The following is a 25,571-nucleotide window of genomic DNA, read 5'->3' as shown; positions in this document are numbered from 1 at the left end:
TGTAAATGAACTATATAACGTTTATTAAAATATATAAAAGACAAAATACATATATGCATAATTATATCCATGATGAAATATGCATATACAGTATAATAATTATACAATAAAATGTGTTTACATATATAGAATTTTTTTATACATATAGCAAGATATTTTTGCATTAAAACTGGCAGTGGTGATTTTATACTCCCTCCCCAAACAGGAAACCCCTCAGTCCACATCAGGCCTCCCAGAGGAGGAAGCCTCTGTGAAAAGCTTGAGAGCAGCAGCACCTTTACACCTGAGATCCATGTTTTGGAAAGGTCTCACACAGAACAACACACCTACTCTGATTTATAGCTTCCTGGGACTTCAACCAACAGCATCAAGAGTGAGAGAGAGAGAGAGGATGTTAGGTCAAGAGTCCTTTGATCTGTTTCTTACTGGTATCTGTACCCTGACTGAAAACGGGTAACGATCGCAGCGGTCCCAGCTGAAAATCAAACACTTCAAAGCTGTGCCACGCATCTTTTTTGTTACACAATAACCTCAGAAAAATATCCTCTCGGTCCAATATCATCTGCCATCACACTGCGCCATTCCTCAGTACATCTACTCTCGGGATATATCTGTATAGCTTGCAAGAGGAGAGTAAAAGGATCCTGGACAGAGCATGAGACACTCCCGTGGGATGACGTTAAGTCCTTCAGACTGGTGTGGTTGGTTGTGGTTGGTCCTGTACAGTTTCAGTCACTGCACACTGAGGGCGGTCATGTCTGATGGTAATGGTGGTAGTGGTGGTGGTGGTGGTGTTCGTGGTGATGGTGGTGCTCGTGGCGTTGGACCACAGGAACCACAAACCCCGGGCTCCCAGGAGGGCCAGACGCCTGCTCTCTCTCCAGGCTTGGCAGTGCAGAGGGCACAGGGGGCTGCTGCTGCTGCTGGGGGTGGGACTGAGGGGACAGCGGGGTTTTGGACGGGGACATGGCTTCTCTGGCTTTGGCCCTCAGGCGCTTGCTGTGACTGTATTGCAACGGGTGCTGGTGGTGGCCGGAAGGCTGGGCTTGGTGCGGCAAGTGGTACACATCCTGACCTCCGTGGCCCGCTGCGCTGCCACTGTGCAGCATAGTTTGCAGAGGGGGGTGGTAGCCGTGACATTTAGTGGATTTGCCACCCCCGTTATTCCCTCCGCTTCCCTTGTAGTTTCCTTTGGGCGACTTAAGGAATTGCGCGCCCTTGCTTCGAGACTCTGTGGGGTTGTAGCTATCGCTGATGATCTGCGAACGGCGCTGGTGAATAACTTGGGTTTCTGGTTCCTGGGAGCGGGAGCGGCTCTGGCTCTGGCTCTGGGAGCTGCGACCGTGAGGCTCCTGGGGAGGGAAGGCAGGGGTCGTTCCTGAAGTGACAGCACAGAGGCAGGAGGTCAGTCGTAAAAATTTACTGTATTTAAAATCACTGCTGTTTTCCGCTTTCAGCAATTTTAATTTTTTATATTCTGGAGGTTCACAACAACAAGCAGGCTGTAAAACACAATGAAAAGATGCTTGCCTTCAAATCTGGAGGTGTAGTTCTCTATACCAGCCAGGTCCAGGTAGTGATTCCTCCTCTCTGTGTTCTCATCCACGCAGTAATGCTGACCCTCAGCGGCCGGCGCCTCGTTGTTCTGCCCTCTGCTGCTAAAAATGAATTAAAATGATGAGAACTCTGAAAACACTATCAACAGTTTACACATTTAATCTACAACAATTAATACACTACACAAAGGCGAGCCTCTGAGCAAAGCACACTTGCTGGGTAGGTACTGACCTGATGTATGAGGACATACGTTTGTCAGCTGAGCGCCCCTCCTCCTGGTGGCTGCGATCTGAAGACAGAAAACACAAGAGCTCAGAACAGCAAAGAGTCATCAGCAACACCCACACTGTCTGACACACTGGGTTGTTGTTTTTTTTTTATATACATTCAATCCATTTGAACCATACTTCTTTGATATGTTGGCTGTTTTAAATAATCAAATAGGCCTTCAGGGAAGTTCTCATCTTTCAGTATGTAAACAGACCATGAACCAGACATGAACTGTGAGGATGAGAATAAATAATTTGAACATCTGAAAATGTACAGAAGAGGATATGACAGTACTGGCCACAAACACAAAAACATCACAGGAGTGACTGATTGCTTATCACTGAAGATGCAAAGATGAAATAAAAAGCATTTATGGATTAACACTGACTAAACTGACTTGAGAACTGACTAAAAGGAGCAGATCTGGGTTTTAGAACCAAAACTATCCCCCAAAATCTACAGCTCTATAGGACCTGCTGAATAGACCCGCTGCATACTGGGGATCATTCTGTTTTTATTTTCTTTTACCTGTCCCTGTTTCTCTTCTGTGGCACCTCGGCTCTGGAGTGACAGTCAGTTTGACACGCAGAGTCTTGCTCTTGTTGTGGCAGGAGTGATTCACAGAGGCATCCACCACGTCATAGATGGTGTGCATCAGGCTGGACATGTCCTACAGTGACGGGGGAGAACGCAATGTGTTCTGTTGGTTTACATTTGACATATGACATCTGAAAGGGACGGGTTATAAATCAAGCAAATCACACACACCTCCTTTGTAACTTTCCCGCTGTTGTCGAAGTCATAAAGGGTGAAGATCCACTCCTGACGGTTGTCGTCCTCCACAGACACATCACACTCCAAGTCCTGTGCATACAAACAAACATCTACTGAATATCTATAATATAATAAAAACACATAAAGAATAAAAAGGGTGTCTATGTGCATTGTTTTTGTACTTTCACAGTTCACATTTCAAAGACCAAACACAGCAGTATTTACAACAACAGGGGGCAGCAAAGTACATTTGATTCACTCATCACAGCTGATGTATTCAGTGTGATTCTTCGTCAGTGAGTGTTGTTTTGCGTATTTTGGGGTATTATATGTAACTTTAAAGACTGCCTCACAAACAGCAACAACTAAAATCCCTCTGACGAATGGTAAGGAGCTTAAAAAAACATCACTTTTGTTTTTGTATGAATTCATGCAACTCTAGCTCTACAGCAGAGCACGAAAACAACATCCTCTTTTCTACAACATCCATTCAGCTGCTTCTACCGTGTGTCAGGGGAGCAGAGAGAGCCCCTCCACTGTGACCTTCCCTTTTCTACATTATTCCAGGAAAAAGGAGCGCAACAACTACTAAGTTACAACTTTTTGGCAATAACTTTCATTCAGATGTATCTAGTAACACGGCCATAATTGGAAAAATAAACATCTGGAACATAGGCCCTGCTGCACGCATTGGTGGAGAGCTGACACTGTGTGAAAGGCGGTGTGCATTTACAAGGGAGGAGACCCCAGGGAGAGAAACAGCCCTTTATGGTTCTACAATATCTCCTCAGCTCACATAACCAGCAGTCATCTCCAAAGGGCGGATCTAAGCACTTCTTTAAAACAGGCAAGTCTAAACATTACAATCTATTTATTCTATTTATTGGTCCCTAAATTCAATCAGGATATGGTCTGGAGCAGTGTCAACATACAGACAGATGTTCTGCGCACAGGGTGAGGGCGTACAGCGGCAGCTAGGATGGAGGTTACCCATATAGGTTTTGTTTTCTGACCTATGTTTAAATAACTTTCACTCACTGAAACACAAAACAGTTTCAACAGTCTTGGCTCTTGCAGCGCATGGCTTAAGAGAGACCTTTTTCTGACCTGAAAAATCCTGTCATGTGAAGCAACACTAGTTCACTGTTGCAAGTACTGATTTCACATATTGCTTGCGACTCTTCCAGTGTTGAAATGCCAAGTGCAGGTCCTTGGTCCTTCACAGGCCTAACACAGATACATAGGAACTCATGCGCCCCATAATAATTACTGTCCCAGTCCAACTGAGCTGTAATTTTTTTGGACCGCGAAGCATGTAAAGGAAATCCTACGATCAGCAGAACATGCAAGCGTCTCACAGAACAAACCTCAGCTGGTAATTTAACTTTCTTGCTAATAATTTGTGCGCCTGTCCTACTTATTTGTTACACACAGCTCATGTAATAAACTTGTTGAGTGTTTTGTCATCAAAAACTCAATCACGTTACAGAATGGCAGTGTTGCCAGGTTGTATAACTGCTTACATCCAGGCTGATGCGCTTCTTCCCAGGGGCTTTGGTGGCATCTCTAAGTATCTCTCTCTCCCCGTCCTCTGAGTGCAGATACTGCAGGTAGCTTTCACAGCCCTCAGCCTTCTCAGGAGGGAGAACCACTGTCAACACAAGAGGACACACTGAAATCAGGAACAGAAAATGCTGATTTCTCATCCACATATTAGGCAATAGCTTATGTGGTTCAGTAGCTACACTTCCAGATCTCAAGGCCTCACAAAACCATACATTTTACATAGCTCTTGATTGCTTCCTATAAATGTAGTATCCAAACATGACAGCCTTTTCAGTCCAAAGAAAACCTCTCATCAAATGCACACAGCTCTTTTGTCCATACTGCATGTGCATTAGCGTCTCTCCGTGGCTCTACATTTATTCTAGCTCCCAAAATGAAACTAAAACAATATCTTGAGGCTTTTAATTGCTCAAACTACTACCCTTTTCTTTTCTTTTTTTTTTTAGTATTGGGTATTATGTGGTAGGCCACTACATTAAAAATCGCCGCACAGGACAATGCTATCTCTGGTCCTTGAAGCTTGGTGCGCTTTGTATTAACCCAAAATATCTGCCATGCACTTTCTGAACAATAAACATCAAGTTAAAGATTATAATCTTGTGATAGCATAACATATGCATCCACCAGATGACAAACCATCAACCTTTTTTCTTTAATCATCACAAAAAAATTGCACATAAGCATCCCTGAAGTAATAAATGCATACTGGCGATACTATACATAACTATATATGTCAGCTTTCGGGCTGTATTATTTATGGAATCATACACAACTAATACTCCTCATACATACAAATCTATCATACGGTGCCATGTGTGTTTCCTGCAGCATTGAATATTAAAGGATTCTTCTCGCACAAAGCTTATCAATGAATGAAAAGACATCCTTCTCCACTTACCCTCTAGGGGACAGTGTTGATCTGTGAATTGTCTGTCCTTCAGCTCACCATGTGGAAACTCCTGGGAGAAGGAAAGACATGAAGGGAGAGAGAGAGAGAGAGAGGGAGAGAGAGAGGGAGGGGAGGGGGGTCAGAGATGTAAGTGAATCTACAGTTCAGACCACAGACACAGAGAAAACAAACAGTTCCAGCTAAAGCATTTCCTACTCAGATGAGAGGGAGAGGGCTGGAGGCTCCAGTGCGGCCAAACACTTTGAACATCTGCACGCTTATTGTGTTTCACTGTCTGGGACACAGCGAGCGCGGCCACAGCCAAGCTTCAAGATTCCTCCAAGCCCTTCAAATGGACCCCTCTCGCATCCATCAAAAAGCCCATAATGCACTTCATCATCTGAGCTCTCTCGCTTAGCCAACCTGTTTATTCTCATGCTGCTTGACATGGAACCCGCTGAGAAGTGTTTGATGGAAGACGTTTTGTTGTATTTCCCATTGAAAACCTGACTCTGAGAAGTTTGGTTTATTTAAAGCAAACCTCACAATGAGCTCTCAGCAACATGCGTGTATTTATTTTGAATGGAGAATAATTGCCAGATGGAAATTTCCATGCAGATAGGATGGGACTGATTAAATACACAATTCCATAGCCATAAAACAAAAGTGGGACAAAGGGGTGGAAGGAAAAAAGGCTCTGCTGTCATATGTGAATAATCTATATCCTGCATAAAACAGAACCACAATGTATTCATAACCATCCCACACATGTGCTAATACAGAGGCACACAGAGGCAAAAGCAACAGGGTCTCCATGCGCGCACACACAGCCATTCTTTAATTACAACTGGATTGTGGAAACAATGAAAATTAAGTGCAGCACAGGCCCTAAACCACAAGTATTTAAACAACAAATGATTCATCTTATTTACGTCATTCTCAGTCCTCTAAGCTGCTCCACACACACTTTGAAATAAAATCTCACCAGATTGAATCAAGGAGGCCCACTGAAACGAGACAAATAAAAAACAGATAGATGCTAGAAAACAAAAGAACTCCATGTACCTTCAACAGAGCCGGGGCTCAAGTGAGAGTCTGAACATCTGCATGCGTTTAGGTGAACGAGCCCCCCTCTTCCTTCCCCTTCCCCTCTTTCTCAGAGTAATGACAGCGCCAGGGCCTGTGGTTCTATTTAACAATCTCATAGCCCGTGATTATTCCTCACTTCAGAGGATGATACCTCCAGCCTGTAATCTGGCCCTGACCTTCACCGCTGAAGGGGTTGGAGCCGGTTGAGTCTCAGGGTCAAGGCTCGGACACCCCCCCTGCAAATTGGCCACCGGAGACATTGAGAGAACACAGCAAAAGAATGGGAGTCGTCGAGCCTTGGGGAGAGGAGGGGAGGGAAACAGGAGAGGGGCAGGAAGTGAGCGGAAGGAATAAAGAAGAAAGAAAGGAGCAGAGGAAAAAGGGCACAAAGGGGGAAAAGAAGGAAGGAAACATAAGAGGAACAAAGATAGGAGAGGAGAAATGCAGATAAGAGTAAAGGCAGAGGAGGATGTGGTTTGTTTGAAAGGAGATAGGGCCTATCTATTGCCTCCTCCAGTCACTGTGAGCTCAGAGGGAGAAGTGGTGGTGGGTTTTTTTTTTTTTTTACAGACTCTGGAAGGCTTCTGAGAGAGGTGGAGACAACTGGTACCACTCCCTGGGCCCCAAACAAGCAGCATTCCTTAATCACCAAATACACACAGTGGAAACGAGAGGAGTGTATGTGCATCCCTACACAATCCATCTTTTGTGGTTTCTGCCGCCAAGTTGTTGTTTCCTCTCTGCGCTGGATGCTTTTATCTCCCCTCTTTGTACCGCAGTCCCTTAATGAAGGGCAGTATGTAAGGAGGAGGGAGTTCACACAGACACACTGTTCCGCAGCTCAGAGGAACATCAAAGACAGCCATTGATTCTTCTCATCCCCGTTCCCATGAGGGTGCAGAGCAAGGTATAAGCACCTCTAAATGAAAGACAGGATTCAGCGTTAAATATAATGAAGCGAATCAATCAACCAACTGCCAAAAGTGAATCTTGTCTCTAATTAAAATTCAGATATCAGGAGACGCCTTGCTGAGTGCACAAGGAGGGGATCAGCAGGGCTTGTGTTGAACACATGGCTCCCCCTCCTCACCACCACCACCACCACCTCCATTACATCCATTGGGGGAGCTAATGAGAGAGCAGCCTGGGTCTGACCGCAGTCTGCAGTTTAACGTCTAAACACATGGCATCTCCATCCCCATCGCCCACGGTGTCGGGCTCAAATCTGCCCACCACATGTGTAATTAACTGCGTTCTGGCAACTAGCAGCTCTCATTCTTTCACTATCAGATCACAAGCTGCTCTGTAGGCGACGCAAATGTGTTAGCGTTTTGGAGCAAAGTGTTCCTTGTTTTCCACCAATGGCGTACACCTGAAACTCACGATATGCACCTCTCCGCAGTGTGTGTGATATTATGGCATGGGAAAGACAGATGAAAAATATTGCATGGGTGTGGGACAGGCGCTTCAACCAGAGTGACAGGGAGATGATAGGGTAATAGATCTCCCGTTGTCTTAAAAAACAGTGCATTGGAAATATGCACTGACAGTGTTCCATGTAAACAGGCTCCGTCTCCCAGACGTCTTGACATAAGAGACAGACAGACAGAGGGGTGTGTGATGTTTGTTCCTGTTTAATGCAGCAGTTCTGCCAAGCTTCCCTAAAGCCTCAGCCTACTGCCAGACTTTTATGTGGGATAGGGTAACCAGGAGAAGCTTTCATAGCTCCCTACCAGGTGACATCAGACATCCCCCAGCAGTCTCTCTCTCTCTCTCTCTCTCTCTTTGCCTGCCTACCACCCATCCTCCCACTGGAAAACACTGCACATCTTTGTTCTCACCCCCCACCCCCACCCCCCACCCTCTAGCTCAGCCCCTAAATATAAGTATACACACTTCTTTTAGTCCATTCTTCAAACCATACGAAGCACAAGTGATTTTGAAAATGGCATCTTCAGAAACAAGGGAAGCTAACATGAAGATTGTTTACACAGTTCCTCTGGCCTCGGGGTATGAAATATGGCAACTTGATCAGATGTGTGGATGCGTATCCAAGTGCAAACATATGCTGAAAAAAATAAAAATAAAAAAGAACAGGATACTGCCTGGAAGCTTCCTCATAATAATTTCAAAGCTATGTGGTTTTCTGAAGAACTTCAGATAGCTTATTTTTATATAAAGTTGTAATAAGCATAAAAATAACCTAGCTGGCAATATACAGTATAGTAGGTGCAACTATTGTACATTTAATTCTGTTTCTGTCTCCTTTTTTCAAAAATAAAGTTTCTTTGCATTGTCTGGTGCAGTTACTTGTCCAGAGCAGGCCAACAATCTCAGTTATTTCCTTAATTTGATGCAGAGAGTGACTCGGGAGACAAATACTGAGCGGTTAACAGTGGCAGTCCTCCAGGATGTACAGTTTCTAGCAACGCAAAGTCACCTGGAACTGACACTAAAAAGGACACCACAGGAAAGCCTTGATGACCACGAGCCAACCGGCATTCCCGCTCCCGCTGGACTTTAATTGGGCATGATTGTAGGGTTCCCCAGTAATGAAAATGAGAATTGAATAGTATCAGTATAAAGAAAGGAACACCAGTTCGTAAACAAACTGCATACTCTTCACCACAGAATGAAACTGGAGAGGGAGTGGGGCCATTGAGAAATAAAAGCCCTCCATTCCAAGAGAAACCAACCTGGCCTTGACTCAAAACCAGATGTGAGCGGTTATACTGAGGAGAGGCAGAGTAAAAGAGAGGGAGATGAGGAGCGGAGAGAGGAGGGAAGGGGCTGGGGTTGAAAATATGAGGGAGCTACAGAGAGAAGGCCGGTTGCACAACCTCTGTCTCTTCTCTTGCAAGACAGCAAATGAACAATCTGTTGGTTTCTTGACGGCTGAACAGAAAGCCCCCTCTCCTTTTGGTTCATCAGGCCTCAGCTTTCATTCCAAGTCAGGGTAATTATGGTGCTCAGAGTCAACAGAGCACATTGGCCTCAGCTGGGAGTGAGTAGCAATATTAAAACAAACAGTGCTGCACATACTGCTGGATTTGAGCTAGCCTGCCTTATAATGTTCATTGTGTTCACAATATAAACACAAGCTAAAAGCATTTTTTATGATTCTATTATCATGACTGAGCCAAGGACTCAGTAAGGATTTGGAGCATTTTCATGTTCAAGGTTCAAAAATCATAACCTTGCCTTTTCTATACTTGTCATTGACTAGAACACTAACATTTGCCTTGGTCCACTAATTTGGTTATTTTATCTATGTATCAGCGTGCCATGACACGTCCTGCATGAATGGAAATGAGATCAGCGCAGAATGCCATCCTGTTATCTGGACTGGCCGCATGTGGCCACGATGGCCCAGATACAGGGTAGTGGGACTCTCTCTGAGGTCAAACAGGAGGCGAAACCTCTCCCTTGGCAGGACATGAATCAATGGGGTGAAGCCTCTTCGGTCCTAGTATAACAACAGCTGTGGGGAGAGATGAGCATACTCGCCTGTCTTTGGGCGGCACCTAAACCACTGAAAGTCACCCGCTCCCCTTCAATCAGGAAAGACTATCTCCTAAACTCCGCACGCCCCTCCAAACCCCTCCTCACCATATCACTGCTCTTTCTCTCACTTTGATTATGACCTGCTAGACGGCATAAACAAAGATTAGCATCACTGGCTGACCACCCTGCATCTGTCACCGGCGCAGTAATCAGCTTGCCTTCATTAAAGTGGACTTTGATAGGAGTCTGATGTAATGGAGTGCCCTCCTCTCAGCTGTCACACAGGCAGCTACTGTAGGGACTTAGAAACCATGTGCTTCATACCAGCGACTGGAATCACACTCATGAATCTGGGTTAGGCAAACGTATTAAATTAAATATGTAGTGGATCATAACACAGTTAATGTATTTGATCAGTTACTGGAAAGAGAAAAACACAAAGTGGCTGTCATGGTTCACTATATCTGAAACACAAAAAAAACTAAAACCTGGTGCCACACACATTATGACAGCACCACAGAGAGCATGTTGTTTTAATTCAGAAGTAACAGAGCTTGGTGGTGTAATGCAATAGTCTCTGCGTGGAATTTTATATGACTAACTCCATGTGTTATATGCACTCGAACATTTAATGATCTGCTCGAACAAAAGTATAGTAAAATATGTTCCTTTAACAGTCACAAGTGACATCGTCTTTTCATTTTTATTTTGTTCTGGGATTTAACAAGTTAAAACTCGAGACGTGTTTTGAATTTAAATCTGAAGTCAAGTAGAGTTTTAAAAGGGTGAAATCTCCATTAAGTCAAGTCTTACAGCGCTGAGTAAGTCCATGTCGCGAGTCTACATGTCTTATGATAAGTAGGTGTTAAGAACTAAAACTAATTCAACTTAATAGGTTAAATAAAGGCAAATAAACTCAGTGTAATCAGTAAGCCCATAAATCTTCAGAAAATAGTGAACATTGCCTGTCACAACTTCCCTGAGCCCAAGGTGACATCTATTTTTTTTTGGTCACAGTGATATAAAACAAAGAAAAGCTGCAAATCGTCACATTTGAGAAGCTGGAACCAGCAAATCTGCTGTGTTTTTGTTTGACAAACGACTAACTGTTCTATCGCTAATCAAAATTGTTGCAGCTTCATTTTCTTTCAGATTATTATTCCAATAATCTTTCAGAACTAAAATACACTACATTACAGCAGCAGACGTCAAGAAAAAAAAAAGACATACACGGACACTAGACAGGAGGCACACAGAACATATTTTGAGTGTGCACGCACACACCCTGACAAACAAAAAAGCGGTGAGTGCACAAGACGGTGTATCAAAGCCAGTGTGGGAGAGGCGGTTAGACTCAAACAGGATGTTCCTCTGTTTCTGGCCTCTGTGTGAAATTCTGTAAGCTCCCGCGCAGGCCCCTGGCTCTTAAGCTCGGCCAATGGGGAGCGCGCCCGGGCTGATAAAGCTGAGGGGATTTGTTCCACATTCCACAGGCCCTTTAAACAACACAGTGGATCTCAGAACGCCAGGTTGCGGGTGAGGCGGCTGCGACGCCAATTCCATTATTGTCCAAAGCAACGCCACCTCTCACGCGGCGTCCAGCTGAGCAGCATTTGAAACTCATCAGCTGCAGTGATCTCAACCGGTCGTCTGTCAGGTTACAGTCGCCTCTCCTCCGCCTTGTCTGGTCCTGCTGGGTGAAAACCATTCCGGCACAGTCACTCTCACCTGTAAGGGCGCTTTTTGTGTACTGTAGTTAGTGTCAGGTTTCCAGCTGTCCGTCTTGTATTGAGATGTCATTTATAATTGCTCTCACCTGTGAGATAACCACCAACACCACTGTTTTCGCTGCTCGTTTTGTTAAGCTGCGAGGGATTTGAGTCACGGCTTTGAAAGCCCGGCCTGGCAGTTCATAGGGGCGCGGCTCTGTGGTTGGAGGCTGGTGGAGCTACAGGCGTTGCAGTGCTCCTGTGGGTGACTGAGAAATGTAAACAAACCATGTTGGGGAAGGGCAGCTGCGCGCCAGTGTGGAGGAGCAGCACCAACATTGCCCAAGCTTTTCATGTAGAGTGGTTCCCAACCGTTTTAGTCTGATGTAGCCCCAACAGCCCCGTCAGATGAGCTCAAGTGCCCCTTCATCAACACTGCCTGTCATGTTCCTGTGAGAGGATTATAGACTGGATGTCAAGAGGACATTGTTACAACAATTCTTCTTTAAAACTGAATTGCCAGGGTGCAGGTTGCTTTGGTCAAGTGTGTATTTGTACTGCTAGTGACAGACTGTTTTTTCTGTACTTTTTTAACGCATTTTTTGCATAACTTTCAGATGATGCTAACTTTCGCAACTCTTTATCTACATAGTTATCTAACTATGGCCACCGTTTGTCCACTTATTATCACAATTACAACAGTTAATCCATTACCTTAACTGTTTCAACCATTTATCCATTACATGTGGCGTGTTAAAAGACTTTTTCAACTTCTCTGATCGCTTGCTGACTAGTTTTCACCCGCTCTCTGTTGCAACACGTGGACTGGCTTGTATCAGAACCATGCTTTCCTGCTTCATACTTTTTAAAAAAAATTTTTTTATAGGATCACAATTTCTATTTGTTACTTTAGTTAGTTTAGTTTATCTGAGTTAAGTCTGGTTTTCCACATACACCCTGGCAAGAGCGGAAGCACCCTATGGGTTACAAGTTCCTCTGGTTTGGAATCGCTGGAGTATAAACTTGAATGATGCTCTCTGTCTAATCCACAATGAATTTTCGGCTGCTCACTTAAATCTGAGGCACCCCTGTTGTTAAAAGGCTTGTGGGTTGGTAGATGAGCTGCCTGCTGGTTTCCTGAACATGTCTTCCAGCAGGATAAGAACAGGTTCAGGGCCAAAACCAAAGCTCTACAGCCCACTTGTTACTGCTCCCTATGGGTGACTTGTACGGAGAAGTGCAGATCCATATGACCGACTATGATAAGAGGAGCTCATGCAGCCGTGACCAATCAGCCAGTAATGTAGCATGAACTCTCAACACATCCATCTGGTAGGCATATTGGGCAAACAGAGATGGACGGCTGTTGTACTGTACTATTACTGCCTTCAGCCCTCAGGGGGAATCAGGCTTGCCGGTTAGAGGCAGCCAAAATACAGAGTTCAGTGCAGCAGGATGCAACAAATAACTAAGGTAGACAGGCCAGCACACAGACTGAGCCTCTAATAACTCATCTGCTATAGCCTCACTATTCTCAATGACACTTGCCAAACCTCAGGTCCTAGGAGACACCACTTGTTTGCATAATTGGTACTGTTCCTCCTTACTATGAAATATTTAAGGCTTGAGGCCACCCTGCCAACATAGTTTGGGTTAAAAAAAAAAAAAAGTCTTGGCTTTGCAGACTGCTGCACAGTTTTTGGCACAAAATATCTTAAATCTGACATACAGAAAAAAAAAGAGGTGTTACATATTCAAAGTGGCTGCACCTCTTTTATCTCCACTCTCTCTCTCTCTCTCTCTCTCTCTCTCTCTCTCTCTCTCTCTGTTTGTTGTTGTGTAACTCTCTCTGACTGTCCGGTGCTGCTGTCTCCTCCAGCTGGTAGGCATTGCCAGTCTTAAAGACCACGAGAATTCTCGACACTGCAAGAACCGGCTTAATTCCAAGCTGTGAAGTTCCTCACAGGCCTGGAACTGGGCAGGGGGTCATCCCAGGGTCAACACCAAGTGTTTTCCTGAGGATTCCTAAAAATACACTCCTGCTGGGTGCAGGAAGCAGAGGAGACTCCGCGATCTTCAGATGATGAGAAGGAAGCCTGGATATGTCAAATGGCCCATTGCCAAAGGGCCACTGGCTGTAATGCTTTGGCATATGAGACGTAACTTCCCATGAAAAAGAGGACAAAGTTGAAAGCTGAAGATGAGCTGATGAGATGTAAAAAAAAAAAAAAAAAAAAAAAAAGAAAGTAGCACATGGGCCAATTACTGATGCACCAAAATCATGCAAAGCTCATTCATATTTCTGTTGAATTATTCTCAAAGAAAATTGCTGGTCAAAAAAATAAAAAGGATATGAGGGTGTGCATACTTCTGAAATCATAGCTACAAGACAAGAATTTTAAAACCTCATGGTGCAAACCGTGAATTACAATTTTATTTTTTTGTGACACATCACAGAAAGATGCCAAGTAGAGATTTTCAGGCCGCAGTCAGCGAGACTGTAACATCTGTACTTCTTCCTTTTGGACTGAAGCTGCCATGTGTGCACTTTAGTGACCTGACAGACTAGCTGTGTGTTTCTGAAGCACAGTTCCCCAGTGTGAAATTCTGGAACGTAATTCATCCATGGCACAAGCAGAGATCAAAAGGCTATGGTGCAGAGGGCAGCTCAGCTCAGCTCCACCTCCTTCTCCAGCTCAGTTTGTTGCAGCAGAGCGCACAGAGAGCTGCTGCTTTCACAGCCATAATTAATGGAAACCAGGGCTGTGAAGCCATGAAAAAAAACCTACACTTAAATATGAGCTGGCTTAGCTTAGCTTAGCTGCTTGTATGTTCTTATCTTATCTCAGGTGTAAAGCTACAAGCCCGATGGAGCCTTGCTCTCTATCACACACAAGTCTGGAGGCAGTCCACTTGAAAGCACTAAGTGTGACACTTAATGTTTGATAAAAAAGTTCTTGAAGGCGGATTTATGCTTCAAAAAGCAGAGGGTGCAATAACATCTTAAAAGCTATGAGATAATCAGGTGCTACCAGGATAGAGCGGTTCTCACAGCTGAGCACATGGCACTGGGGGTAAAAGTTCAGATATTCTGATACACTGGCATTCTTGAAGTGATAGGATCAGTCAGCCCTTATCAACACAAAGAAGTAGGTGCTGGTTAGAGAGTAAGACCTTGCAGAGCTACTATATTGGAGAATCCTGCTGTATTCATTCATTGCCGCCACCAATCTTGAAAAGCAGATTCTTACACACTGTAAACTGAAAACTTTTTTTTTTTTGTAAAATTCACTCTACATGAAATAAAATCTAAATTTAGAAAAGTGCGTTGTCTTTGTGAAGCATCTCCTATGAGCAGATGGTGGGTCTGAAAGGTTCTCAGTAGGGGTGGGGGTGGGGGTGGGGGGGTGGTGTGAGGTGGGGGGCATCTCAGAGAGAACTGCTGTTTATTTGAAATGAGCCTTTAGGTAAACATGTTACATGGCAGACAGGGCCAGGTCAGCTTTTGAAGTGGACGGGCTCAGGAAAGAAATGGGTGGGGGAAGAAAAGAAGGCTGCCTTTAGAGGAAATGAGAACAGTGGCCTCTTTCAGCACTGTTTCATCCTCTCCCTCCCTTTCTGTCACATATAGAAAGAGCACAAAAGGTGTTTGGGTGTATAAATACACCAACGCAGGGTGTGAACCGCCGAGTTCTTATTTCTTATGAATACATAAGAAGAATTATTCTGAAACCATTATTTCCTAAAATTAAATTCCCCTGAAAAATTACCACCTATGACAAAAATAAACCACTTCCTTTGAATGGAGACCCATTGAGGGTTTTGATGACGGGAACAGGTTTGTGTAACAAAAGCAAGTTTGCAGCCATCCCCCATTGGAGAGGAATGTGATGTGCAGAAGCAGTGCCAGGCCTGTGCTGTCTGCAGAGCTTGGATCCAAGCTTTGAAGCTGCTAGTGTGTTTCAACAGCTAACCACTTTCAGATGGGACTGTGGCGTTTTATGAGCTGAGTAATAGCGATACCTACACATGTGCAAGCTTGGGGTCCCAAAGAGGGGGAGGCTCGGCTCAGAGCAGAGGGAAAGATGCCTAACTCCTCGGGGGTCTGGGTTTGGGTGTGTTTGATAAATCTTGCGCTATGGCATTCTGTATATGAAATTGGATGACAGGGAGATGGATATTGTGTGAATTCTGTTCAACTATGAAGACTACTCTGCTATAAATTCCTCTTTTTTTTTTTTCAAGGTTACCTTGAACATCAAATGAACTTAAGGTATCGACTCCTTGTATGGAATAAACACTCGAAACATGGCAATACTCCACTTAGAGAGTACAACACTGAGCATAACGGAGCACGCCTGATTAATATGTAAAGAATACTTTGAAAAAGGAGCAGAGACTTTGCTTCAAATTAGCACAGCATCACAACAATGAGTAACAATGCCAGCAGCTCTGGGTACCCTCCACTGGGCTTCTTTTTTTTTTTTTTGCCTACAGGAAGCCAGGGTTTGTGGTGTGTGTGGTGTTCCACTCCCCAGCCTCAAACCTAACAGGGCGTCAGGTTCAGGAATGTGGAGCAAGGATGAAGTTTCGAAGCATTCGGGGGTGACTCTGGAGGCTTTTTATACACAGAAAGTGAATGGAACCCACCAAAGATCCACAAGAAGGTGCACATTGCATCACAACATGAGCAGCATTAACGAGTAGCTCAAAACCACAGTTGCATGGTCTGACTGAATTTTATATACACTTCAGTGATTATTTTTCTTCTGGCGTTGCTGTCTTCTCCTGTTCTCGATTTTTTTTTTTTCTCACACAAACAAAAAAAAAGGAGAGGTATTCATGTCTAAAATTTATAACTATCAGCATATGTTTGCTGCATGCTGCTCTTTAGTTTCCCCAGTGCTTGTATTGCGGAATATATGTCAGCATCTGACCTTTTGTGAAGAGAATCTCAAGTTTCCACTGGCTGAATTCATAGGATAACAAACTGGTGTCCAAAAGAGGAATCCCCTGTCCTCTTTAAGCAAACAAGCAAAACCTTAGTCTTCCCTTTCAATCTGCAAATATTTAAGAAACAAAATATTGAACAAAAATAGATCTGCAACGTCTCTTCCGATAATGTTTAAGTTAGACTTTGAGTTTAAAGCGTTCTGTGTCCTCCTCATGCACTATACTCACTGAAGATGTAATTAAAACAATGTCATCAATTAACAATAGCTACAATGACAGCATATAATAACACCACCAACAACCATAACTGAAAAAATACAATATTCCCCTGGCCGCTCTCAGGCTTGCGAAATGAAGTCCACTTGGAAAAGAGCTAAAGCTTTCTAAGGGGGAACAGGGGTTTATGTGGAAACATACCTTACACACTAAAATGTAATAACCTTTGAGTCTCCCGGTGTTTTACTTGGCTGGGAGAAGCACAAGATCAAACACAGACTTGGATCCAGCAGCCGTTGCCAAAAATGTCAGCGCTAAGCACTGGGCTCCAGCTTCAGGTATTTTCTTTCCCCTGGCAGGGAGCGAAAGCAAAGACATAGACCAGTGTTAACCCTCGGCAGGGCTGCCCCGAACAGCCACCAGCGCACTAATCATGCTGAGGAAGTGAGGTCTCCCTGCTGTCATCAGTGACCATGCACGTCCAGGTCATGTTGTGTCACTGAAAATCTGGGATGGGCTTCATTCAGGAACTTCAGATATTGACATACGATTTTGCTGCAATCCAGTCCTGTGAAGCTACACCGCTCTCTCTGAAGTACGCAATCGGATCTCTCATAAACATCGTGAAAAGCAGTGACAAGAAGGAAGCGACTTCAAAGAGGACAGAGCTTCATTCCATGTGTCTGTGGATAAGAGCTCCATTAATGAAGGAAGCGGAGCGACTGTCATTCCTCTTGTCTAAATATATACTGTTCTCCTTTGAGATGGAGGAGAAACTTAAATCATTACAGATACCATCAAACACAATCAGTGGTATGGAGTATCTGTGGATGAAACGCTGTAATGGTACGACAGCAGTTGTCACAATGTTGTCAAAGAGTCTGTCAACAAGCAGTAGTTGTGTATATCTATTTTGATGCGTGACGTTGCGTTGCATTGCATCAAAAGCTGGGCTGGGTTCAACTTTTTTTGCCAGAGCCCCCTGCGTTGGCACCCCCTGCTGCGCCGCTAGAGAGAGAGAGAGATAGAGAGAGAGAGAGATAGAGAGAGAGAGAGAGAGAGAGAGAGAGAGAGTTGTGGGTTTTTTTTCATGCAGAGCTAGTGTCGGTCTGAATGTGGCCTTAGAGGTGTGTGTAGGCTGATGTTCTTATTTTTGGACAACATCAGGCCAGCTGTTTCCCCATGTTCTCAGCTTTTGCTGAGCGTAGCTGCTGACTGTACTGTCATGTTTACTGTCCAGATATGACAGCAGATTCAACCCTCTCATCCAACTCTCAGCAAGAGAGCACATCTGCGTATTTCCCAGAATGTCGAACTATTCAAGACATATGAGAGACAATGTTGAGATTGTACCAGCCGCGCAAAATGGGAAACCGCCTCAAGAATAAAGGCCTCAGGTTCTCTGTGTCACAATGAGTGTGTAGTAATTTCATTAGCCTGATTGCAAAATGTAAAACACAATTAATAAGGGACTTGAGTTGGCTCCAGCATTTACCTAATCTTGAGGACTTGTCTTGCGGAAGGGCCCAGTGTAAAATTCTAGTTTTCACTCTAAAAATTCAGGAGGGTGGGGGTTTATAAGGCGCCCATAGTTCCTTTTGCCCAAGGTTAATACAGCGCTTGATTTGTGCCAAAAGGCTTGTGAACCAATGTGTGATGTCTCTTTGATTCCTCCTGATGGCCAAAGAGAGGCCCTGCTCTCTTCATGAGCACAGTTCACAGGGGAATTCGGGTGAAAGTGAGCAAACTGCTTCAAAGTACTTCAGACAGTATAAATATCCTCAGAAAAATAAACATTTAATCTGCCTGCAGTGTTGTAATGTCTTTTTCCATTAGGCACAGGCCACACAAACCACCCTTTGCCTCTCACTCACTCACTCACTCACTCACTCACTCACTCACTCATTCACTCACTCACTCACTCACTCAGTCCCTCACATACAGACAGGGTGAGAGAGGGACTCGACCTCTGACTCACAGGCGAAGCCATGTGGTGACACACACTTTAACACTCGAACATGAAAGAATGGCTAACACAAGCATCTCGACACTCGTGCCAACCAGGTGATAATGTTTACACGGCTCTGGACAAATTGCAACCAACATAGAGGAAGAAAAAAGAAGCAGTCCCAGGAGAGCGGTGTGATTTGCATGTTTAACAGCTGTTAGAAGTTAATCTAGAAGGTAAGGTGAGATCAATGGTCAGCTCCTGCCCAAACAATGCCGTGGACTCTCCGTTACTCCCCTTCCCCCCACTACCTTTAAAGCCCCTCAAATATCTTCCCCAAGAAAAAAAAAAAAAAAACACCCTCAAACCCACCACTCCTCCTTCTCCTCCTCCTCCTCCTCCTCCTCCTCTTTTCCTACTCCCCGCCACACTCTCTCACCCCCTTCCCACCACAGCCCCTCTCCCTGCTCCAGGATTTTGCTGTACAAACCAGGAACAGATGTCTGCCGGGGCCGTGCTGAAAGACCCCGCTGTTCTGGATGCCAGCCACATGCTTTTCATTCAGAGATGAAGGCTCACAGCTCGCCTTCTTGTGAAGCCAATTCCAAAAAAAAAAAAAGGGGTGGAAAAAAACTAACTCTCCAAATGCCTTCAAGTCCCTTCAAAAGCAGTACATATATGAGCACACCTTTTTGTCTCCTCTCCACCATGTATCACTCCCTGGTATTGCTGCAGCAGGGAAGAGCTTTTTTTTTTTTTTTTTTTTTGTCATTTGTGGTCGTAAGAGAAGCAGACGTGAGAAGTCATGAGATGTTGATGATGACAATGTTTCTTGAAAGAAGTCTTTTAAGTGCTTGAAGACCCCAGGAGCTGCACAACTCTATCCGCTACACACAACTCAAAAACTAAAAAGAAGTGACCTCAGTTTTAAACTTGTGGCTTGTGTACTGAAAAATAAAATGTCATTTAGGGCCACGGCCTTAAGATTACACAGATATCCCAGCCTCAGATCCAAATCAAATACTACTCAAAATGAACATGGTGACTAGAAGATATACCCAAATGCCCAGCGGCGAAATTGTCCAAACAAAACATCCATTTTGAGGAGGATCGCCAAATGAGGACTTTTATATAAGGGGAAAATCTTATTCACAGATTCCAAATGAATGTTAAAAAAACATTAGCTTACAATTAGTTTAGTGAGCTGCTTGGGAACTCTGCTCTTAAACTTAATTTATTATTGAGGGGTGAGTGCTACGTAACTCTCCTTAAGTCAAAATAAATTTGCGTCTTGGAGCTTTTGGCACACTCCCCCTTCACAGGCGATGTCTGTGGGAAGTTTTGAGACAAAAGATGGTGCTGAAAGGCTGAATTAGGCTGTCATTATTTGGGCATCCAAGCATGTCTGTTTGAAGCTCCAAAATGAAGCACTGTGGTTGTGTGTGTGTGTGTGTGTGTGTGAGGGTCTGGACTGTTGATGTGTTGATGTTTCCAGAGGTGAAACACAGTGAACCTTCACAGAGCTCTTCCACTAATGAACACAGGTTTGGGTAAGTACGGGCTTTGGAGTTTTCTGCATTTTACATATTCAATAACTACAGACTACGCTTGTTTTTTGGGGGTGAGGTGGGTGACTACACCTTGGACTGCCACTTTGATCTCTCCTGTGGTGTTTCTCCATGACACCAGGTGCTTGGACAGGTACGACTTGTCTTGAACACCTGCAAAATAGCGTCTAAACCTTGATGAGTGTAGCCAGGATGAGCCAAGTCCTCCTGCTGAATCACGTTCTCTTTGTCCACTCATACCACACCTTGAGGAGACTATAGGATTACATATTGAGGGCAGCCTGCCAGATGCAATCTTGGAGCATGGATTGCAGCAATATCAATATTTAAACAGGTCTTTTCATCCCTTGATCTTTTATTTCTTGCTAAAGTGTGGCAAAGCATTCACAATTTGCTGGATAGATGCTTTATTGAGGAGATTAATGGTTTACAAAGCATGGTGTTGGGCATGGGCTCTGTTAGTGCTTGTTTTCTTTGGTTTTTTTTCCCCAGTGGTATACTCCATCCCTCAGCCCATCCCCCAGAGACAGGACAGGGGGATAGAGGGGTGAGGGTTCGGAGGCTCCACTGATATCAGAGCCCTTTTATAACTCGCAGCTCTGTGCTTTGAAGTCACAGCCAGACAGCTCAGGAATCCTACTCCCCCATTTGACAATGAGGAGGGGGGATGGTCAAAACTAAACAGTGTGTTTGGCCAATCTCTTCCTATATGAAATCATAAGTAATTTTAACTGCCACTGCAGCTCATCAACCAGGAGTGGTGAAACTACTGTCCGGTGAGAGCCATATGCTCAAATGCTCAGGAGGAGAAAATGTGTCTGATATTGATCTACAAACTTCATATCCCATAAAAAAACCTATATCATATATCATATATATATATATATATATATTGACTTGGATGTGATTAATCATGATCCAAACCGAAGACATCCAAAAACCCATTATCCAATAATTATATCTGGAAAAGTGACAATGTAATCCAATCCTAGCGAAGAATCAATTAACAGTATGTGGGATCAAACATGGAAATGGTATCACTGTTTTACAGCAGAAATAAACTCTATCCGTGCAGAAAGACTGTCTCTTTGATGGGAAATGAAACAGCATGAAAAACATCCCTGGGGACATCATCTATCTTTCTATTAATGTAGGCTCATTTCAAACAGCATGGACTGAGCTGTCACTGAAGCCTCAAGTGACATCTTGAAATTTCTATCGTTGTCCAAACATCAATCCAAAACCCAAAGATGTTCAGTTTACTGTCACATGAAACAAAAAAAAAGCAAAAAAAGTGATGATGGCTAATACATACATACATATATATACATACACACACATATATATATATATATTTTATATATATATATACATATATATATATATATATATATAAACTCTCAGCGCTGGAACAGCCTGAATGATACAGCTAAAGAAGCAAATAGAAATGTATGAAAAGTTTCCAGGTAACTTTCTGTCAAAGAAAAACCAAACACAACGATATTATTTACTGTAGCAATTTACCCTGAAGACACATAAAGACCAGTATGTGCAATAACACATGTTACTGCATTTTGTTCTTTCCACCTCCTGCTAAACAAATACAGAGTTTCTAAGAAAGCCGGAAGAGCCGGTCAGTTAAATGCTGATGGTTATCCACTTCTGGTCTGTGAATGAGCCTCGAATACAACCAACTAATGACACAACATAAATCAGAGGCATGACTTTGATAGAGGTAAGGGAGGGTGGGACCCACCTACTAATAAGAGCCAAGCGTATGTCTTTGGTGGTTTCCCTTCAGGGGAGTGTGAACTCAGACTCCTCTGAAGCAGAGTAAAGTTCTCTTTTAATTTGCCATGAGTGGGCGGTTTATAGCCCTGATATAATCCATAACTCTTCCACTATTACAACCACCCACCTCACAGATTGTCAGTACCTCTGTGTGAACTTCTCGCACTTTCTGTCTGCGAGCTCGGGACTCTCTCGCCCCTCAAAACGACACGCTAATTGAAGTGATGTAATGTTATGCCACAGAGGGCTGCCCACTGGGAGCCGCGCTAGAATGGGAGGCATTGAGGAAAAAGACACAGCCCTGAGTCATGATGCCAGCAGCCACAAGAGCAAACTTTATATCCCTCAGTCTGAGAAACGACTACCTTTCCATCCAGCCTGTGTGTGTGTGTGTGTGTGTGTGTGTGTGTGTGTGTGTGTGTGTGTGTGTGCGCGTGTGTGTGTGTGTGTGCGTGTGTGTGTGTGTGTGCGTGTGTGTGTGTGTGTGTGTGTGTGTGTGTGTGTGCGCGCGTGTGTGTGTGTGTGTGTGTGTGTGTGTGTGTGTGTGTGCGTGTGTGTGTGTGTGTGTGTGTGTGTGTGTGTGTGTGTGTGTGTGTGTGTGTGTGTGTGTGTGTGTGCTTGCTCTGCCAAGCCACCTCACACACAGGGCTCATGGCTGTCATAACCCATCCAGTGATGCTGGCAGGGGAATAACCGCTGCAGTGTTGTCCCGGAGCCAGACATGACAGAAAGAACAACAGCCTACAACTTTGCAAAGACATCAGCGTGTCTTCACACATGCTTGTGAATACAGTTTGCTTCCCCTCAAAGTCAAGAAGTTCTCAGCTCATCTTTCAGGAAAGGGGAATGTAACAGCCTCAGCCAGACAGCTTTGAAGTGCTTGACAGATCCGTCTCATCAGCAAATACAGGCACACAAATGCACGCGCGCGCGCGCGCACACACACACACACGCGCACACTGCACACTTTCCTTCCCCAGTGAGTTTTGTTCATGTAAATGAACATGAATGATGTACATATAACATAACAAGAGGGAATGCAATCATCATTTACACTTCCATGTTTTATCATTTGCGGCATCACAGGATTAAAAAAAAACAAAACATGTTTGCTAAATAAATTATGGAACTTGTTTGATTTTCTTTAAATTCCATTAAATTCTTTGTGGTCAGTCATTACAATTGTTTCCACAAAGTCTTAAAAATCAGTAAAGGGATAACTTAATAGCCTGAGGAGCTTATCATTTAATTTTCATCAAAACAAGCTGCTTTTGTTTTTGTTGGCTTGTTGTCACCAGGAGGAACAATTAATATGAGATAAAAAAAAATTTAAAAATTCAGATACCTGCATGTGCTTCAGCTTGTGATCTGTCGCGCTGTACCTCTCACACTCCTCCATCCCTCTCCGGAGGAAGGCGTTCACAACAAAACTGTCTCCTGAGACATGAAGAAAACATGTCGATCAGCAGCTATAAATCTCAACCTGTACTTCATAAGAACATAATCATTAATGAATCTTATGAATGTATATTAATATTAATGAATCATCATTATATTAAAATGATCTATCCTCACCTTCAGGGTTTTCTCTGCGCTTACACGCTTTAGATCCCGTCACCAGAAACAGGGATGCAAAATAGACAAGCGTTAGTTTTTGTAACATTGTAAAGGAAATACTTCAAAATGTTGATGTTCAGTGCTTTCAGCTGCATCGTCTCTTACCATGTTTTGACTGAAGTTTGCCCATTCTTAAGTCCCTCTTCCCTGGATCAATAAAGGTACTCCGAAATCCGCCAAGGATAAAACAGTCACTGACTCAACATGGTCACATTGTGTTTGTTTTGCAAGAAGAAAACTCCAACTTCATCCAAAGGCGGGTGATTAAATCGCCTCTTCATTGAAGCATCAGTTGTCTCTGTGCAGAAACGAGATAAGTGTGTAAAGCGGTCAGTGTGAGACGAGGCGCGCTCTACTGTCTGTCTCCAGACTTCACTTGAGTCCAACTGAATGTGGAGGCGCTTTGACCGCAGCAGAGAACGAGGCGCGAGCGTCAAGTCGAGTGAAACAGGTAGGGTACATCCGCCTCAGGCTTTAAAAAATAAAACACTTAATTGATTAAAGTGTTGCAAGCAGATTATGAGCAGTAAAACATTAAGTCAAATGTGGGGAGAGATGTGTAGAATATATATAAATAAATTGAATTGGGAATTTTTCCCCAGCCTGTTGGCTACAGGAAAGCACTCCACCTTTTGTTGGTGGCCACTTCGGTCTGGTAAGTCTCCTGATATCAAGTTATGGTTTTGTGAAGGTTTAGTATGTATATTTTTGTATTTACATCAACCAAACATAGCCTAAATAAAAATCAGTCAGTGAGCACCAGCCTTTTTTCCCCTTTCATGTTTGTTGTTCTTGATCTCAGAAGTACCTAATTCAGCTGCACAAAGCAATAATAAATATCATTTGATATAGAAATATATATTTTTTTATTTGATTTGATTTGATTTGCATCCAATTTTGTGTGAACCAACTTTGTCTTTTATTCCAACCAAATGTAATGAAACCACTGAGTAGAATATTTCAATTAGATTTATCTATTGTACATGATTGTTCCTGTACACCTAACTGCTTTCATTTTTGTTTTTTCCAAATCAACTATTATTTTGAAAATCCCATTCATTTGTGTTCCGGTTCCATTCAGGTTTTGTTCAGCACTGAACACTGGTTTGGCTCCTCGTGTGTTGTTGAACGTAAAACCGCGTCCTCTGTTGGTGTAATTTTCAACTCCATTCATGGTTTTTAAAGCAGATTTACAGTTATAACAAGGACACTTATTATTATTTTATGAACTCATTTCATTATTTTTATTAATTTCATTGCTTTGAAGGCATAGTTTATATCTCAGATTTTTCTCTCATTCAAACTCGTCAAAACACCAAAGGTAAATTTTTACCACAAAAGTCACACACCAGTTAATTAAATCTATCTCCACATAGGTCTATGATCATATATAAACTAGATTAAGAGTAACATCATTTAAGTTACGATGTTTCAATCCAAATGACATTTTTGGTTTGTTAAAAAAAGTGAGTTTCCACAACATTTCTTGTGTGTAGAGAAACACAAAAGGTACAATTAATAACAACATTATCATAACGTGACTGACTATGCTCCTGTCTGTACACAGAAATTTCCATTATTTGTTTTTGGTATGTGCACAACAGATGTTAAAGATAAACCATTTGTTTATGAAAGAGAACCAGGAAGAACATGCTGTACTTCAACCCACCAGACATCAAAAGCTCTTCAGCAGTTTTATAGCTTGTTTCCTTTGGCAGGGCGTTAAAACAGGGCCCGGCTGCAGAACACATGCCAGGAGTTATGAATATTCATTTACTTAGGCAACCTTTTGCTTAGTATGAAAACATGAATGTGATGTTAGTGTTTTGTAAATATTCCACTCCTGTGCAGACTGTATTCAAAACTAGAAGAGCTGTTACTTTGATCTTTGCATGTTATTGAGACATAAACTGTTATTACACGCTTGGTGTCAATCGCTCACTCATTCTCTCACTGCTCCAAAGTGCTGCTGTCATATAAGAAATTACAGCCCATGCATGCAGCCCATCTTTATACTTTATTACCTGAACAGTGGAGCCCTTCCTGGAAGAACATAAAAGATTTTCCTCCCTCTGTGTTTCTGGAAGAACATCTCATTTTCTCTGAGAATGGTACTGTAT

General features: G+C 43.3%; 1 protein-coding gene across 2 annotated transcripts; it reads right to left on the bottom strand.

Moving 5' to 3' along the window:
- nkd2b (NKD inhibitor of WNT signaling pathway 2b) lies at positions 1-23,821 on the bottom strand. Of its 2 annotated transcripts, none has more exons than XM_056381952.1 (10): positions 23,557-23,821; positions 23,410-23,436; positions 23,180-23,271; positions 5,066-5,126; positions 4,125-4,252; positions 2,596-2,691; positions 2,356-2,497; positions 1,789-1,846; positions 1,531-1,658; positions 1-1,378 (listed from the first exon to the last, which is right to left on the bottom strand). In XM_056381952.1, exons 1-10 carry the CDS (start codon positions 23,579-23,581, stop codon positions 753-755), a joined length of 1,383 nt encoding a protein of 460 aa, XP_056237927.1. In that variant the 5' UTR covers positions 23,582-23,821; the 3' UTR covers positions 1-752. The 2 variants fall into 2 exon arrangements, with proteins under 2 accessions (XP_056237927.1, XP_056237928.1); XM_056381953.1 differs by having other exon boundaries at positions 1,531-1,655.
- Positions 23,822-25,571: the final 1,750 nt, after the last annotated feature.

The sequence above is a fragment of the Seriola aureovittata genome, chromosome 7 (genome assembly GCF_021018895.1).
Source record: "Seriola aureovittata isolate HTS-2021-v1 ecotype China chromosome 7, ASM2101889v1, whole genome shotgun sequence".
NCBI lineage: Eukaryota > Metazoa > Chordata > Actinopteri > Carangiformes > Carangidae > Seriola > Seriola aureovittata.
The sequence above is the reverse complement of the archived record's forward strand: the minus strand, read 5'-3'. Positions and strand labels throughout refer to the sequence as shown.

What these genes read in the sequence shown, in the direction of transcription:
- nkd2b (XM_056381952.1), bottom strand. Translation starts at nt 23,581, where the DNA reads ATGGGCAAACTTCAGTCAAAACATG. An exon ending in CAAACTTCAGTCAAAACATG is followed by an intron (nt 23,437 to 23,556) that starts GTAAGAGACGAT and finishes CGGGATCTAAAG; the next exon opens with CGTGTAAGCGCAGAGAAAAC. An exon ending in CAGAAGAGAAACAGGGACAG is followed by an intron (nt 1,847 to 2,355) that starts GTAAAAGAAAAT and finishes TTCTGTCTTCAG; the next exon opens with ATCGCAGCCACCAGGAGGAG.